General features: G+C 42.0%; 2 protein-coding genes across 4 annotated transcripts in view; one reads left to right on the top strand and one right to left on the bottom strand.

The window, feature by feature from the left end:
- AP1G1 (adaptor related protein complex 1 subunit gamma 1) overlaps nt 1–14,716 on the bottom strand; it is a 97,833-nt gene extending 83,117 nt beyond the window's left edge. Inside the window, exon 1 of one of the 3 annotated variants that reach the window (XM_061387805.1) lies at nt 14,454–14,716. The gene's annotated coding sequence lies outside the window, so the exon portion shown is untranslated. The other 2 variants (XM_061387804.1, XM_061387806.1) reach the window with 2 other exon arrangements.
- LOC133230397 (small ribosomal subunit protein uS8) lies at nt 9,184–9,644 on the top strand. The gene has a single exon (XM_061387821.1). The coding sequence runs from the start codon at nt 9,225–9,227 to the stop codon at nt 9,615–9,617; it is 393 nt and encodes a 130-aa protein (XP_061243805.1). The 5' UTR covers nt 9,184–9,224; the 3' UTR covers nt 9,618–9,644.
- Nucleotides 14,717–15,072: the final 356 nt, after the last annotated feature.

The following is a 15,072-nucleotide window of genomic DNA, read 5'->3' as shown; positions in this document are numbered from 1 at the left end:
TCAAGATTATAGAATGAAAGTGGTGAAACTATGGGTGCCTGGAGAGTCTATATTTTTAAAGCAAAGGTTAAAGCGTATACAGTATGATAAACATTATGGGGAACAGTAAAAGTGAATATTTAAAATCCAGCTATCCCCAGGAAAATACCATACACTTAGTCAATCCAAGTATTTTTTCGGAGTTAATCAACGAAAACACTACTGTACCAACCACTTGAAAGTTAAAATCACTAAGAAATCTTCACTCCTCTCTTCTGTTAACTAATCCCTACAGTATCTAAAAAAAGATTACTTTCCCTTCTACCAATGTCAGACTAAGATTCTTTTTCACAGGCAGATTGCCCTGGGCAGGGATACACAGCATCAACAAAAATATGTTAAGTGTCCAAAAGTACCCAGAAGCTACGTGTTCAGCCCAGGAAGGGATGAGAAAATACAAATGAGAAAACATTTGACAGCCTCTCCCTACCACCTTCCCCCAAAAAACCCTTTACTCAGCTTTATAAACATGTACTGTCGAAGCACACTCTTGAGCGAGCGGTTCGACGAATCTCCTACACCAAACCCTAACTGAGAAACACAACCAACCGTCCCGACTCTGTCAAGCCGCCAAGAAAATCGGGAGAATTATTAATAACTGATGCCTGCAGGATCAGGACTTTCAGAGAAGGGTAACCAATGTATTCGCAGGTGAGTTTAAGAAAAAAGATGGGGGGAACCCCAGAAAATTGGGAAAGAAGTTGGTCGGAAGGTTAGACAGAGGCGAGGCCGACGTCCAGTTCAAAGAGAACGGCAATGCGGATGCAGACAACGATTAACTAACTGAGCATTTGGAAATACAAAAGAGAGTTTCACGAAAGACTTGACTAGGATGCAAGATACAAGAACACTGATACGTGGCACACAGAAGACACGCGGAGGAGGGACCCGCCCCGCTAACCCCAGGCTCTCTCAATGAGTCCTCAAAGGAGGAGTGCAGCCTGAGAAAGTCAATGGGTCCAAGGAGGCCCGTACCGGCCGGGCAACGCCATAACACAGACGCAGCCGCGTGCGGAGCCTCCGGGTCTGAGGCCTCGGGGTTGGCCCTCAAGAAGTCGGAACAACCCCTGTGCTCCCGGCCCCTCCTGGCCCAGTCTCTGTCCTCTCTTCTCACCCTCCACGATCTGGGACCGGACCCCTGGGATAGACAGGAAACTTCCGGCCGAGCGCTCCTGGCAGGCGCAGAGTAAAACAACAAGTATTCTCTTAGCGCCGCGACTGACACTCACCGGCCCGAAACCTCGAATGAAACCAGCAGCTCCGGGGGCGGTGGCAGCAGTGGCAGCAGGAACCGAACATCCAAAATGGCGGCTCCCTCGGCCTCACCACCGCTACTGCAGGCGGAGGGATCTTAGGTGGGAAGAAGTTTTTAACTAACTTTGCACACTATCACAGAAACTTAGGTCCCTATCTCTCTCTGCTTGTCGGTCCCGCGTCCCCAGACTGCAACTTCTCGTGCTTCCCTTCTCCTATTATCCAAGAACTCGGACCCCACCGAGGACTATTTGCCAAGGAGGAGGTGACTGCTCCTGGAAGAGCGACGCAAAGCGTAGCAAGGTTCGGGGCTGTCACTGATGACGCGAGACGCCGCTGCCGAGTCACCGCTGCGAAGAGTCTGAGCGAGAAAGATCCGATGGACCCCAGAGCCCACGAACATTGGTTCCGCCTGCGGTGGGGTGGGAGCTGGGCTACCAGGAAGTGGCGGGGCCACCTGAAAAGGGTGGGGCTAGCAAGGTAGCGGAGGACCTGGGAGGCGAGGCAGGTAGAGGTGGAGAATACTGAGCCTGGCTGAGCTGGTCCTAATCCCCCGGAACCCCAAATTCTTACCTATCACTTTTGAGACCTTAGCTTTCTCTGTAGGTTAACTTTAGGATCATGCTCCAAGTAGTCTTGGATTCTGAAGTTTTATGTCATCTTTGCAACGCATTTTATAAAAATAAGAGAGGATGTCACAGAAGAATAGATTTCAAGCACACCATCACCTGTCAACCTTTGACATTGAACAAGACATTTAGATTCTCTGGGTCTCAGTTTCCTCATTGTAAAAAGAGATTTGTACTAGTGGTAGCTAAAACCGTTCCAGAATGGACTTTCCAACTGTAACTCCATGTACCAATGACCTGAGCTGAAGACAGCCCAACCGTACAGGTCTTGGCTTGATAAATAATTACTAACACCTGACACGAATATTTTCCATGTGAACATAAAAAAAGCCAAGATATCATTGCCCTTTCAAAGAAAAGGTGGCCTACTATTCCTTCAGATGAAATGGCAATAAGTATTCCCAAAAGTGAATAAAGCAGAGCACCTAGCTAGATGTCAAAGAGAACAGAACTAACCACAAATCTTGAGTTTAGGACCTGTCACAGGCAGGAGGTCGTACATTTTGTCCTTAGTCATTTTCATGCAGGGAATTTCAAAACAGTTAACAAAAATTGAATTGGGTAGCCTCGCCTGTGCAATTTCGTTCTTGAGCCAAGTAGCTGTAAAGAAAGGAGGCCAAGGGCCTAATACTAGTAATTATCACTTTTTATTATTAAATATTGATATCCCATCTTTATATGTAATCTAATTTGACCCTTGAGACAACCTCCTGAGTCAGACTAGACAAGCGTAAGGAATTTAGTTTTACAAACAAGGAGACTGAGGCTCAGAGAAGCTGAAACTTGCTAAACGACCCTCCCTCTCCCCTCCCCCACTGGGGTTCCTCTCTTTGGTACACACCCACTCACCCTCCCCAACTCTCAGAGTGCTGTAAACCCAGAGCAAATGATTTGGGGAGCAGAATGCTTATGGAATTCAGTTGCCTCATATCCCCTTCATGCACAGTGCAGCTCTTGATCACGGGGGAGGTAAAGTGTAAAACTCAGCAGCTCAGTCCTGTCCAACTCTTTGGGACCCCATGGACTGTAGTCCACCAGGCTCCTCTGTTCATGGAATTTTCCAGGCAAGAATACTGGAGTGGGTAGCCATTTCCTACTCTAGGGGATCTTCTCCACCCAGGGATCGAACTGGAGTCTCCTACGTTGCAGGCAGATTCTTTTACCACTGGGCCGCAGGGATGGAAGCAAAGTGTAAAACTAGAACACCATAATCTTGCCATAACGTAGATTTCACTGTTTCACTGCATGAACACATGCTAAAGTACAATATGGAGTGCCCATGAAAGTAAGGAGTTTGCAGGTTGCAAAACAGTTACCTAAAACATTCTGTTTGCAAGTCACAAAAATTTGCTTAGAAATTGAATTTAAGTGTTTCCCATTGTAAACCACAAAAGGAAAGTTAAACTAGCTTCTTAAGAAACAGGAAGGAGCTTCTATTCTACCATGCCAAGTGGTAGAACAAAGAGAAAATGACAGACATTATAAAATGTAAACCCCCTTCATGTACATTTTTTTACTTATATTGATCTTTATAATTACCAAACTCCTCCCCTAATGCAACTGAAAATTTAAAGCAATTGACCTAACATAAAGCACGATTATTTTCCTGAGATCTTTGATCTCTGCGGCTAGCTATTAAAGATTGGGAAGACTTATTCCCCACCTATTCAAACATAATCTCAAATTTCAGATAAATAAATTACAGCAAATCAATAAAGTGGAATATCATGCCACTGACAAAACTGGAGCTCCAACTATCTTTATGAGCATGGTATGGCAGGTTTTCAAAAACATTGCAAAATGGTATTATAAAATGAGCTTGTAAAAAGTATGAAGTGAAAAAAGTGAAAATGTTAGTCACTTAGTCCTGTCCAACTCTTTTCAACTCCATAGATTGTAGCCCACCAGGCTCCTCTGTCCAGACAAGACTACTGGAGTGAGTTGCCATTTCCTTCTCGGGGGGATCTTTGTGACCCAGGGGTTGAACCCAGGACTCCCACATTGCAGACAGATTCTTTACCATCTGAGTCACCAGGGAAGCCAAAAAGTGTGTATATGCAGAGAAGTTGAAGAATAAAACTAAAATGTAAAAATGATTATCTTGGATGGTGGGATTATAGAGGACTTTTATTATCTTTATTATATTTTTTTTCAAAAGCATATTGTGTTTTTAGTTGGGAAATAAGACTTTCACATTTTGAGGGGAAAAAGTCTTATAAGATAATGCAGTGTTATGGAGCCAAATACTAAAGGAGATTTTTGTTTTTAAAACAGCCATAGCCGGAAAAGATTCAATAAACTTCTAGGAATAGATAACAGTTGGATGGGAGATCTTTTTTTTAACAATTTTTAAAAATTTTAATTAATTTATTTATTTTTGGCTGCACTAGGTCTTCATTGCTGCACTCAGATTTTTTCTGGTTGTAGCTGGTAGGGGCTATACTGTAGTTGCAGTGTGCGGGCTTCTCATTGCACTGGCTTCTCTTGTTGCTGAGCACGGACTCTTGGGCTCCACAGCATGTGGGAATTCCTGGATCAGGGATGGAACTCATGTACCCTGCATTGGCAGAAGGATTCTTTACCGCTAAGCCACCAGGGAAGCCCCTGTGTGTTGTCTTACAGTTTACAAAAATATTTTCATATATATGGATTCATTTGCTCCTCACCCACCATGAGCTGGTAAATTACACAAACACAATAACATAGTAGTTGAAAGTGTTGTTTTCAGGCTTCTCTAGTGGCTCAGTGGTAAAGAATCCGCCCGCCAGTGCAGGAGATACGGATCTGATCCCTGAGCTGGGAAGATCCCACATGTTGTGGAGCAACAGAGCTCCTGTGCCACAACTGAGCTTTTGCTCTAGAGCCTGGAAGCTTCAGTTACTGAAGCTTGCACCCTGGAGCCTGTGCTTTACAACAAGAGGAGCCACCACAATGAGAAGCCAGAGCACGACATCCTGAAAGTAGCCCCCACATGCCGCAACTAGAGAAAAGCCTGCACAGCAATGAAGACTCAGCACACCCAATAAAAATAAATTTAAAATATTATTTTTAAAAGTGTTTAAAAAAAAAAGGTTGTTTTCTGGTAATAGACTGCCTGGATTTAAATTTGCTCTTCCTCTCTTTATTGTGTGGCCTGCAACAAGTTACCTAACATCTCTGAGCATTTCTGAACCTCAGTGTATCCATCTGTAAAATGGAATTAATAGTAGCATCAACATCTTGGGACTTAACTGGCGGTCCAGTGGTTAAGACTTTACACTTCCACTGCAGGGCGTGTGAGTTCCATCCCTGGTAGGGGAACTAAGATCCTGTGTGCCAAGGGGCTCCACACACACACCCCCAAAAAAATAGCATCAGCATCTTAAGGCTGGTGTGATCATCAAATGAGCAGATACATTTAAAGTACTTAGAAACAGCAACTGGCACAAAGTGCCAGTAGATATAAGGGCGCAATAGGGGACTTCCCTGGTGGTCCAGTGGCTAAGACTCTGAACTCCCAGTGCAGGGGGCCCAGGTTCGATCCCTGGTCAGGGAGCTAGATCCCACATGCTACAACTAAGACCCAGAGCAGCCAAATAAATAAATAAAATTAAAAAAAAAAAAAGGGGGGGCGCAATAGATACTAGCTGCCTTTAGGATAAATATGATCATCCCTATTTTAGATATAAGGAAACAGAAACTCATGAAAGTTAAATGATTTGTCACACCTTTATGCAGCAGAGATCAGATTCAAATCTAGATCTTCCAACCTTGGATATATCTTTCAGTCCATACAGTAACCATTCAATGAATGTACTTCCTGAGTCTTTCCACTACAACACACTGACCTGGGTGCATAGAATCTGTAATAGACATTGCAAAGAGACAGTCTCTACCCTGCAGATAATTACAATCTCATTGACGGAAACAGGTTTTTTTTTTTTAATCCAGAAAAATATCAGTGATATTACTAATCGGCAGATAAGTCCTAGTTTTAAAAGAAGCAGAAATATGAGAGGTCACTAGGAGATTGAGCAGTGAAAAGATAGCTTCTGGAAGACATGGCATGTCTGATAGAATCCATGGGACTAGAAGGGGACCCATTCTCTTGGGCTTAGATGCAGCAAGATTTTCAAGTATCAGCAGGATTTGATTCAGTATCAGCAGCTGAAACCACATGACCTTGCAGCGCATGGGGAAAGCCCTCTCTACAGAAACGTGGTCAGTCTTTCATAAGGAACTCTTTCTGCTCCTGCACTTGCCAGAGACCTCAGCCTAGAAAGGAGAGTGAAAGGGGAGGCAATCCCAGAGAAGATACACTGACATGAGTCAAAGAAGCAGCTCTACTGGTCTGTTTTGCTATCATTTGAGTCACGGAATCTATAAATAAGCCTGAAAGTGGAGTAAAATTAGTCCCTCTGATGTTTATGTAATGTTTGCACAAAAAGTATTTCTTTACAATTCTTTTAAGCGTGGTCCCTAATCACAGTTTCTGCTATCCTGAGAAAAGGTTTTAGGAGTCAATCCTATAGTTATGATAGAAACCAGAAATGATGTAAAATTAATATTCCAACAGCCAACTCTGACCTCCTAACATGATAATGAAAGTGGCTAAGACAATAAACCCTAAGAATTCCCATCACAAGAAAAACAATTTAATTTTATACCTATATGAGATGATCAATGTTCACTAAACTTATTAAGATAATCACTTCATAATGTATGTAAGTCAAATCATTATGCTATATGCCTTATTCTTATACAGTGCTGTGTAATTATATCTCAGTAAAACTGGAAGAAAAAAAAACTGAGACCACCAGAGAAGGACGTACCATCCAGAAATAGAGCAGGGCTTCTCACTCATTGTTTCCTGCTCCAGTAATTTTATTTCCTTAATATGGGCACCATCATTTGCCTGGAAGGATTCACAATAAAATAGTTTGGTTTTCCTTTAAGTGTATAGCACCATCCTTGTTCCTCTAAAATCAGTCAGTCCTACGAGATGTTTTAAAATTAGTTTGAGCAGTCCACGAAGTGTTGGGACATCTACAGTAACTGGGGCAGCCAGTTCCTGGTACCCAGTTCAGGAAACACCAAACTCCTCTGCTAAGCCACTCACACACACCAGAGGATGAACCAGGACTTGAAGAAGGGCTAGGATGAGGTGCCTTAGCCCAAGGAGAGGCAGAGAACCATAAAGTTCAAGAGATGGAAGGGATCATAAAGGAGAAAACTTCAGACCTACACACAGGTGGCCGTATTAAAATCTGTGCCCAGGAGCTCTGATTCCCAGTCAGTCGGTTCAGGACTAAGAAAGATTCTGACTTAGAAGAAGTTTGAGCATTAAGTCTGCACTTGTTCATTTCTAAAAGTAATTAAAAGTCACAACAATACAGCTCCCCAGAAAGAAACCCCAGCCTCAAAGACAGTAAGCTGTAATCACTTTTGAGAGTGCAGCATATAATATGGCTGGAAAACCGGACAGTTCCCCCATCATGCGAATGGTAGTTGTGGTTACATTTGTTTGGCTATGTTCTTTAAGTTCTCTCTAAACAGGCACAATTTTTCAAAACATGTGCCAGAATAATCTAGTGTGGTAGTATTTTTCTTTTTGGTAGGAGTTTTAAAGCATTTTTTTTGTGTTAAATATTTCTTTGAGATTCACATCCACTTTGAAAGCTGTTAGCTTCTAGAAAGGAATGCACTGTACTTCTGGTAAACCACTAATAAACTTCTCTCACCAATGGAGGAAAAGTTTTATTTTGTTTTTAATTAATTTATTGTTTGGCTGTCCTGGGTGTTCATTGCTGCGAAGGATTTTCTCTAGTTGGGGGGGGAGTGGGAGCGACCCTCTAGATGTGGTGCTCAGGATTCTCACTGTGATGGCTTCTCTGGTGTGCAGGCTTCAGTAACTGTGACATGTGGGCTCAGCAGTTGAGGCTCCCAAGCTCTGGAGCACAGGCTCAACAATTATGGCGCCCAAGCTTAGCTGTTCCATGGCATGTGGGATCTTCACAGATCATGGATTGAACCATGTCTCCTGCATTGGCAGGTGGATTATTTACCCCTGAGCCACCAAGGAAGCCCAGAATAGTCTTAATAATTGAAATATCTTCATGCATATTACGGAGAAGGCAATGGTGACCCACTCCAGTACTCTTGCCTGGAAAATCCCATGGACAGAGGAGCCTGGTAGTCTGCAGTCCATGGGGTCGCTAAGAGTCGGACATGACTGAGTGACTTCACTTTCACTCTTCACTTTCATGCATTGGAGAAGGAAATGGCAACCCACTCCAGTGTTCTTGCCTGGAGAATCCCAGGGACGGGGGAGCCTGGTGGGCTGCTGTCTATGGGGTTGCACAGAGTCGGACACGACTGAAGCGGCTTAGCAGTAGCAGCATGCATATTAGGCAATTTCAACTTCTACCAGCATTCCCTCTATTTCACAAGAACCAGTGAAGGAAGCAAATCATTTCTTCTTATAGGAGTCATTCTGCAAGAAAAAACATGACTAGGAAGCAATTAGTTTTGAGTTCCAAGTGCATATTTTGTTCATAGTAAGCCTCCAATAAATAGTTCCTAAAATTAACTTAAGTTACACCGTCAAGGTTCCTTCTTACTTGAGGTGAAGGGTGTATGTTTGTTTGTTTTGTTTTATGCCTTGGGGAAATTAACCTTAGAAGCAATGATGGGTTTTACATCTTCTATCTCCTATGGCCTCATACAAGAATTGGAAAATCTGTTATCTTTGAGTCTGAAGATGCTACTTGTGAAAGATGATTCAGTTTAATAAAATTAGAGGTTTCTTTCTCCAACAAATAAGTGGCAAGAAAAAAAAGGAAGACGTGAGGAGAAGAAAGTGTTAGAGATGAATAGAATTAAAAGACAAACCAAAACCAGGAATTGTCTGGTGATCCACTGGTTAGGGCTCCTCGCTTCCCCTGCAAGGTACATGGGTTTGATCCCTGGTTGGGAAACTAAGATCCTGCATGCCTCCTGGTGTGGCAAAAAAAGAAAAAAAGAGAGAGATATATAAACCAAATATAATGTGTGGGTCTCTTAAGATCTTGATTTCAGCAAAATAACTGTAAAAATGCATTTTTGAGATAGTGAGTATTATGATAATAAGGAATTATTTTTCATTATATTGGGCATCATAATAACATTGTTTCATATTATGAAAGTAAAAGGTATATGTTATAGATATAAACTGAAGTATTTACAGGTAAAATTACAAGTGTAGTGTTTGAGATTTAAATTAAATTCCTTTTGCCTCCAAAAAGAGTGTTAGGGCTCTTTCCGCCATCTTTCCGTGCCGCCAGAATGGTGCGCATGAATGTCCTGGCCGATGCTCTCAAGAGTATCAACAATGCCGAAAAGAGAGGCAAACGCCAGGTCCTTATTAGGCCGTGCTCCAAAGTCATCGTCAGGTTTCTAACAGTGATGATGAAGCATGGTTACATTGGCGAATTTGAAATCATTGATGATCACAGGGCTGGGAAAATTGTTGTGAACCTCACAGGCAGGCTAAATAAGTGTGGAGTGATCAGCCCTAGATTTGATGTGCAACTCAAAGATCTAGAAAAATGGCAGAATAACCTGCTCCCATCCCGTCAGTTTGGTTTCATTGTACTGACAACCTCAGCTGGCATCATGGACCATGAAGAAGCAAGAAGAAAACATACAGGAGGGAAAATTCTTGGATTCTTTTTCTAGGGATGTAATACATACAAATAAAATGCCTCAGAGGACAAAAAAAAAAAAAAAAAGAGTGTTAGGAAGAGGTAAATAGATAAAATAAGAGCAGTAGAATATTGATAAACATTGAAACTGAGGGGTGGGTACATGAAAGCTCATTTTATTATTTGCTTTAATTTTGTACGTTTAAATTTTCTATAATAAAGTTTTCTTCATTTTATTTGTAAAGCAGAGGACTTGAATTCCAAAGAGTAGAAGCTGAGCAATACACAAAGTGGTTTAAGCAAATAAATTCACAAGGAAAACCAGAGTTAAATTACGACTGAAATATAAAATCTTTTAAAAGAGAACTTCATGGGGCAGAAAAGCTTCGCAAGATGAAAAGAACAAAACAATTTCTCTTTGTTTCCTTCATACTGAAGGAACAAAGAGTAAAAAAATTAATGTATATGGTTCTTTAGGGTTTTTTTTTTTACTTCTCCAGAATTATGTACACAAATAGATGCGATTTTTATACTATTTTCAACATAAGAGAAAATTGCTTTCATTCTAGAAAAACTGAACAGATCTAATCTAAATCACTATACATTAACACTTCAAATAGACCAGCTCTTAAAAACGTTCTTTGAAGTCTCTACTGTGGTATTGTCAAGAGGTAGATAAAAGACTATAGCCCTATTTTCTCATGATTCATCATAAAAATACATCAAATTTCAGCAATATCAGCAATCAGCAAATATCAGCAATATGATTGCAAATATGCCCCCCTTGCCTTAAAAACAATGTTAACATTGGACTTCCCTGGAAGTTTAGCAATTAAGATTCTAAGCTTACCCTGCAGGTTCAATCCCTGGCCCAGGAACTAAGATTCCCATGTGCCTTGTGGTGGGGTCAAAAACAAAAACATAACTTCGGACAGACCATTTTACTATTCAAGAGCCCATTTAGAAATATATTCTAAAAAAAAAAAAGAAATATATTCTAGCACTATTTGTAGTCCATTCCAGATTCAGTTTCCCTAACCATATTGACCTTTCAGGAGGAAGGGATGAGAAATAAGGGGCAGGAGATGACACAGGTGAGGGCCCTGGTGCTAATCTGGCGATGCCCCAAGTAGATCACCAGTCCTGTGACAGTTCCATGGCTTTTGTCAAGAGTACCTCTCTTGACATCCTTAGAAAGTCCAATATTGACTAGGTCTGCTGGGGCTTCAGCCTGAAGCAAGAATCACATTGGCATCTCGATTTATGACACATTTATTTATCGCCTACCACTTTTATATGCCAAGTACCCTTAGAAGCCCTGAGGGGGTTGTAGGGGAAGAAGCAGCAAGCCAAGGAGACAAGATTCTTGCCTTCATGAAGCTTAGAGTCTAGGGCAAGCCAATGACAGTTCAAGCAAACTTCAGACTTTCTGGCCTACATACTTCTTTCTCTCTGTTTCAATGACTATGTTTTGAGTACCTGTGAGGTCAGACATTGTGGTGCAATGTCTGTATTTAAGAACCAGATATCAATATGCATAGATATATCATTGGAAGAACTGATGCTGAAGTTGAAGCTCCAATACTTTGGCCACTTGATGTGAAGAGTCGACTTACTGGAAAAGACCCTGATGCTGGGAAAGACTGAGGGCAAGAGAAGTGGGCAACTTAGGATGAAATGGTTGGATGGCATCACTTACTCAATGGACATGAGTTTGAGCAAACTCAGGGAGATAGTGAAGGACAGGGAAGCCTGGTGTGCTAAAGTTCATGGGGTCATAAAGAGTCGGACACAACTTAGCGACTAAACAACAACGTCTACAAGAAAGTTTCTTATATTTTAGCCTCATATTTATTTTATTTTGGTAAACTCTGGATTTATTCATTCATTTGACAAAAATCTGTTGACCACACAATATAAACCAGGCACAGAGCTGGGGATGCCACAGCGAACAAAACAGAGAAAAGTCCCTGTTCTCATGGAGCTGATATTGCAGGGTGAGAGACAGACGAGATCACTAAGTGAAGGATACAGTGTATTAGATCTCAGAGATTAGAGCAATAGAGAAGAAATATAAAGTGGTGAAGAGGGAAGAGAAGGTAGCTTCGGAGGGCTTCCCAGAGAAGAGAACATTCGAGTACAGACCAGAAGGAAGTGAGGGAGGGACCAGGCAGAGAGCCGGAAAACACAGAGTCCCCAAGTACAAAGGTTCTGAGGAGGGAGCAGGTGTGTGTTTGAAGAAGCACAGGGAGGCCAGTGTAGCTGAGGCAGAGTAAACAAGCAGAGAGCTGAGGGAACGAGGCCAGAGAAAAGAGGTGAGAGTGGACGTGGCCGGCCTCCTGGCTCATAGGAAAGCTGGTGCCTATTATCCTAAGTGAGATTAAAAAGTCACTGGAGGTTTTTAAAAAGCAGAGGTACTAGCCAGATCTCCCAACATTGGTTCATGGGGAAAAGGAGTAGAAGCAGAAAACACTGAACATCAGTTCATGGGGAAAAAGGGGTAGAAGCAGAAAAACCAGTTAAGGGGGTATTGCAATCATCCTACTACTACTAAGTCGCTTCAGTCGTATCCCACTCTGTACAACTAGACAGACGGCAGCCCACCAGGCTCCACCGTCCCTGGGATTCTCCAGGCAAGAACACTGGAGTGGGTTGCCATTTCCTTCTCCAATGCATGAAAGTGAAAAGTGAAAGTGAAGTTGCTCAGTTGTGTCTGACTCTTCTCAACCCCATGGACTGCAGCCTACCAAGCTTCTCTGTCCATGGGATTTTCCAGGCAAGAGTACCAGGCCAGAGATTATTCCATGTTAGCTCAGGGCACTGTCAGGTTGAGAGAAAGGGAAGAGTCAAGAAAGATATGTCACTAGCATAGCATCACCATTAACTGTAGAATGAGTAGGTTCTTGGAAGAGCACTTTGGGACACGTTAGTTTGAGATGCCTCTGAAATATCCAAGGAGATATCAGGAAGGCAGGCAAATACATCAGCTTGCTGTTCATATCAGCCTAGAGACCTTAGCTAGTGATAAACATGTTGAAGTCCTCACCACAAAGGCGAGTAAAAGCACAATGTTGGGGACTTTCCTCGAAGTCAAATGGCTAAGACATCACACTCCCAATGCAGGGGGCCTGGGTTCGACCCCTGGTCAGGGAACGAGTTACCACACATCGCATGTGCAACTAAGACCCAGCACAGCCAAATAGATAAATAATTTTTAAAAATTTAAAAAAAAAACCCACAATGTTGGATGAGATCACCTAGAGAATAGGGAGGAAGATACTGAGCTGTTAGGCACAACTCTGGTGGCATTTCATATGGCTTTTTCTTCTTCTTAGTCTCTTTCTGTATTGTCTAAATTTTTTTTACATGTCATTTTTCAACAAACCACATAACTCTTTGGAAGAGAAAAAAAAAGAGTAAAAGAGCCCTTTTCAGGAAACCATCGGAAGCAAAGCATCAGAAAAGACAAGTGTGCCCTTTAACCACAGTCCAACATGGTCCATGCTGTCAGTTTGAAGGCCTTAAGGAGAAATTTATCCTGCCCTTAAAAAATTCATGACCACCTTTTGGAAGCTTAATCCATTCTCTGTGATAATGATGTGAGGATGAAAAGCAAAATTTGATTATGTTTGCTCTGTGCCAGGCCCTGCATATAAATTCCTTATACATATTATCTCATTTAATCATCTCAACATGCTTTTGAGATCTGTTAATAACTCTTAAATGTTTTTACCCCCCTTCTTACAGTCCAGACAACTGAGTCTTTGTGAGGGTAAGTCACTTGCCTGAAGTCTCACAGTTAATAAATGCTGGATCTAAATAAGGGTCCTTTTACTACTGAACTCAAACTCTGAACCAAGGCTCAATGATGGTACCTTGTGCCTTTGGATTTTGTAGACTTTATTCCAAGAGCTCTTTATTTAATTGCAAAATAGGACTTCCCTGGTGGTCCAGTGGCTGAGAACTTGCCTGCCAGCTCATGGGATGTGGTTCAATCCATAGTCTGGGAAGATTTCACATGCCATGGGGCAGCCGGACCTGTGATCTGCAACTACTGAACCCACGTGCCCCCAATACAGAAACTGACCCTAGAGCCTGTGCTAAGTCGCTTCAGTCGTGTTCGACTCTGTGCGACCCCATAGACGGCAGCCCACCAGGCTCCCCCGTCCCTGGGATTCTCCAGGCAAGAGTACTGGAGTGGGTTGCCATTTCCTTCTCCAATGCATGAAAGTGAAAAGTGAAAGTGAAGTCGCTCAGTCATGTCCAACTCTTAGCGACCCCATGAACTGCAGCCCACCAGCCTCCTCTGTCCACGGGATTTTCCAGGCAAGAGTACTGGAGTGGGGTGCCATTGCCTTCTCCCCAAACAATAGAAGCCATCATAAATGAAACGCCCATGCACCACAACTAGAGATAGCCTGTGAGCAGCAACCAAAATCCAGTACAACCAAAAATAAATACATATTTTAAAAAATATATAAAAATAATAGATTTTTTTTTAATGTAAAATAATGCTCAGATAAAGATCTCAGATAAAGAGATCTTAAGCACTAAATATGCTTCTGGGCATAACACTTTAGATATCTTCATCTTTGTTTTCTCCTCTATTGCTAACAACTTATTAAATAGAAGGGTCATCTGACCGTAGAAGTCCATCTCTGCTAGAAAAAGTATGTGGGTGGAGAAAAGGTGCAGAGGTCACCCGTTTACAATCCTGCCAGAACAACTCTGGAAGCCACATTCTTAAGTTTAAAAAAAATCTAGTGCACAATAAAAATCTTAGCTTTAAGTCAGTTCTCTCTTCTTGAAAGTACTCACCATAAAAGTTGCTTTGTATTTAAATGGCACATTATAGTGGTAAAGAACCTACCTGTCAATGAGGGTTTGATCCCTGTGGGGAAGATCCCCTGGAGAAGGGAATGGCTACCCACTCCAGTATTCTTGCCTGGGAAATCCCATGGAGGAGCCTGGTGGGCTATAGTTCATGGGGCCGCAAAGAGTCAGACTGAGCGTGCACACACATAGTTCTTAGCCATTTCTATAGGTACTGCTCCACTAGAACCTGAGTTTGAGTGTTCACATTCAATTTGCACATCAGTTGCAAAATAAAGAGCAGAACAAATCTGGTCACACACATAGCTACAAAGAAAGAAACAAAAAGATTTTAAGTAGTATTTCAGTTTTGAATCATAGTTCTTCATTTTTCTTGTCTCTGTTATGTAAAATGCATAATTTTTAAAAGATGTATAGTTTAGCAACAGCAAGGAGATTCTGTGCTTGTATCATAAGGCAGCCTTATCTGAGGGACACAAGAAAAAATATTTTTATTTTCTAATTAGTATTATCTAATTTTATGATAAGTATTTTGAATTATATCAGAGGTAATAGTCAACATATTCAACAAGGCACAGTCCAATCAGAATGGACACGCTGAATGATGAGAGTGTCCACCAGCCTGAAAACAACTTCTGAGGCCACCTCCCTGTGTC

Source organism: Bos javanicus, chromosome 18 (assembly GCF_032452875.1).
Source record: "Bos javanicus breed banteng chromosome 18, ARS-OSU_banteng_1.0, whole genome shotgun sequence".
NCBI classification, from domain to species: domain Eukaryota; kingdom Metazoa; phylum Chordata; class Mammalia; order Artiodactyla; family Bovidae; genus Bos; species Bos javanicus.
The sequence above is the reverse complement of the archived record's forward strand: the minus strand, read 5'-3'. Positions and strand labels throughout refer to the sequence as shown.

Excerpts from the sequence above, each read along its gene's own strand:
- LOC133230397 (XM_061387821.1), top strand. The coding sequence starts at position 9,225 with ATGGTGCGCATGAATGTCCTGGCCGATGCTCTCAAGAGTATCAACAAT.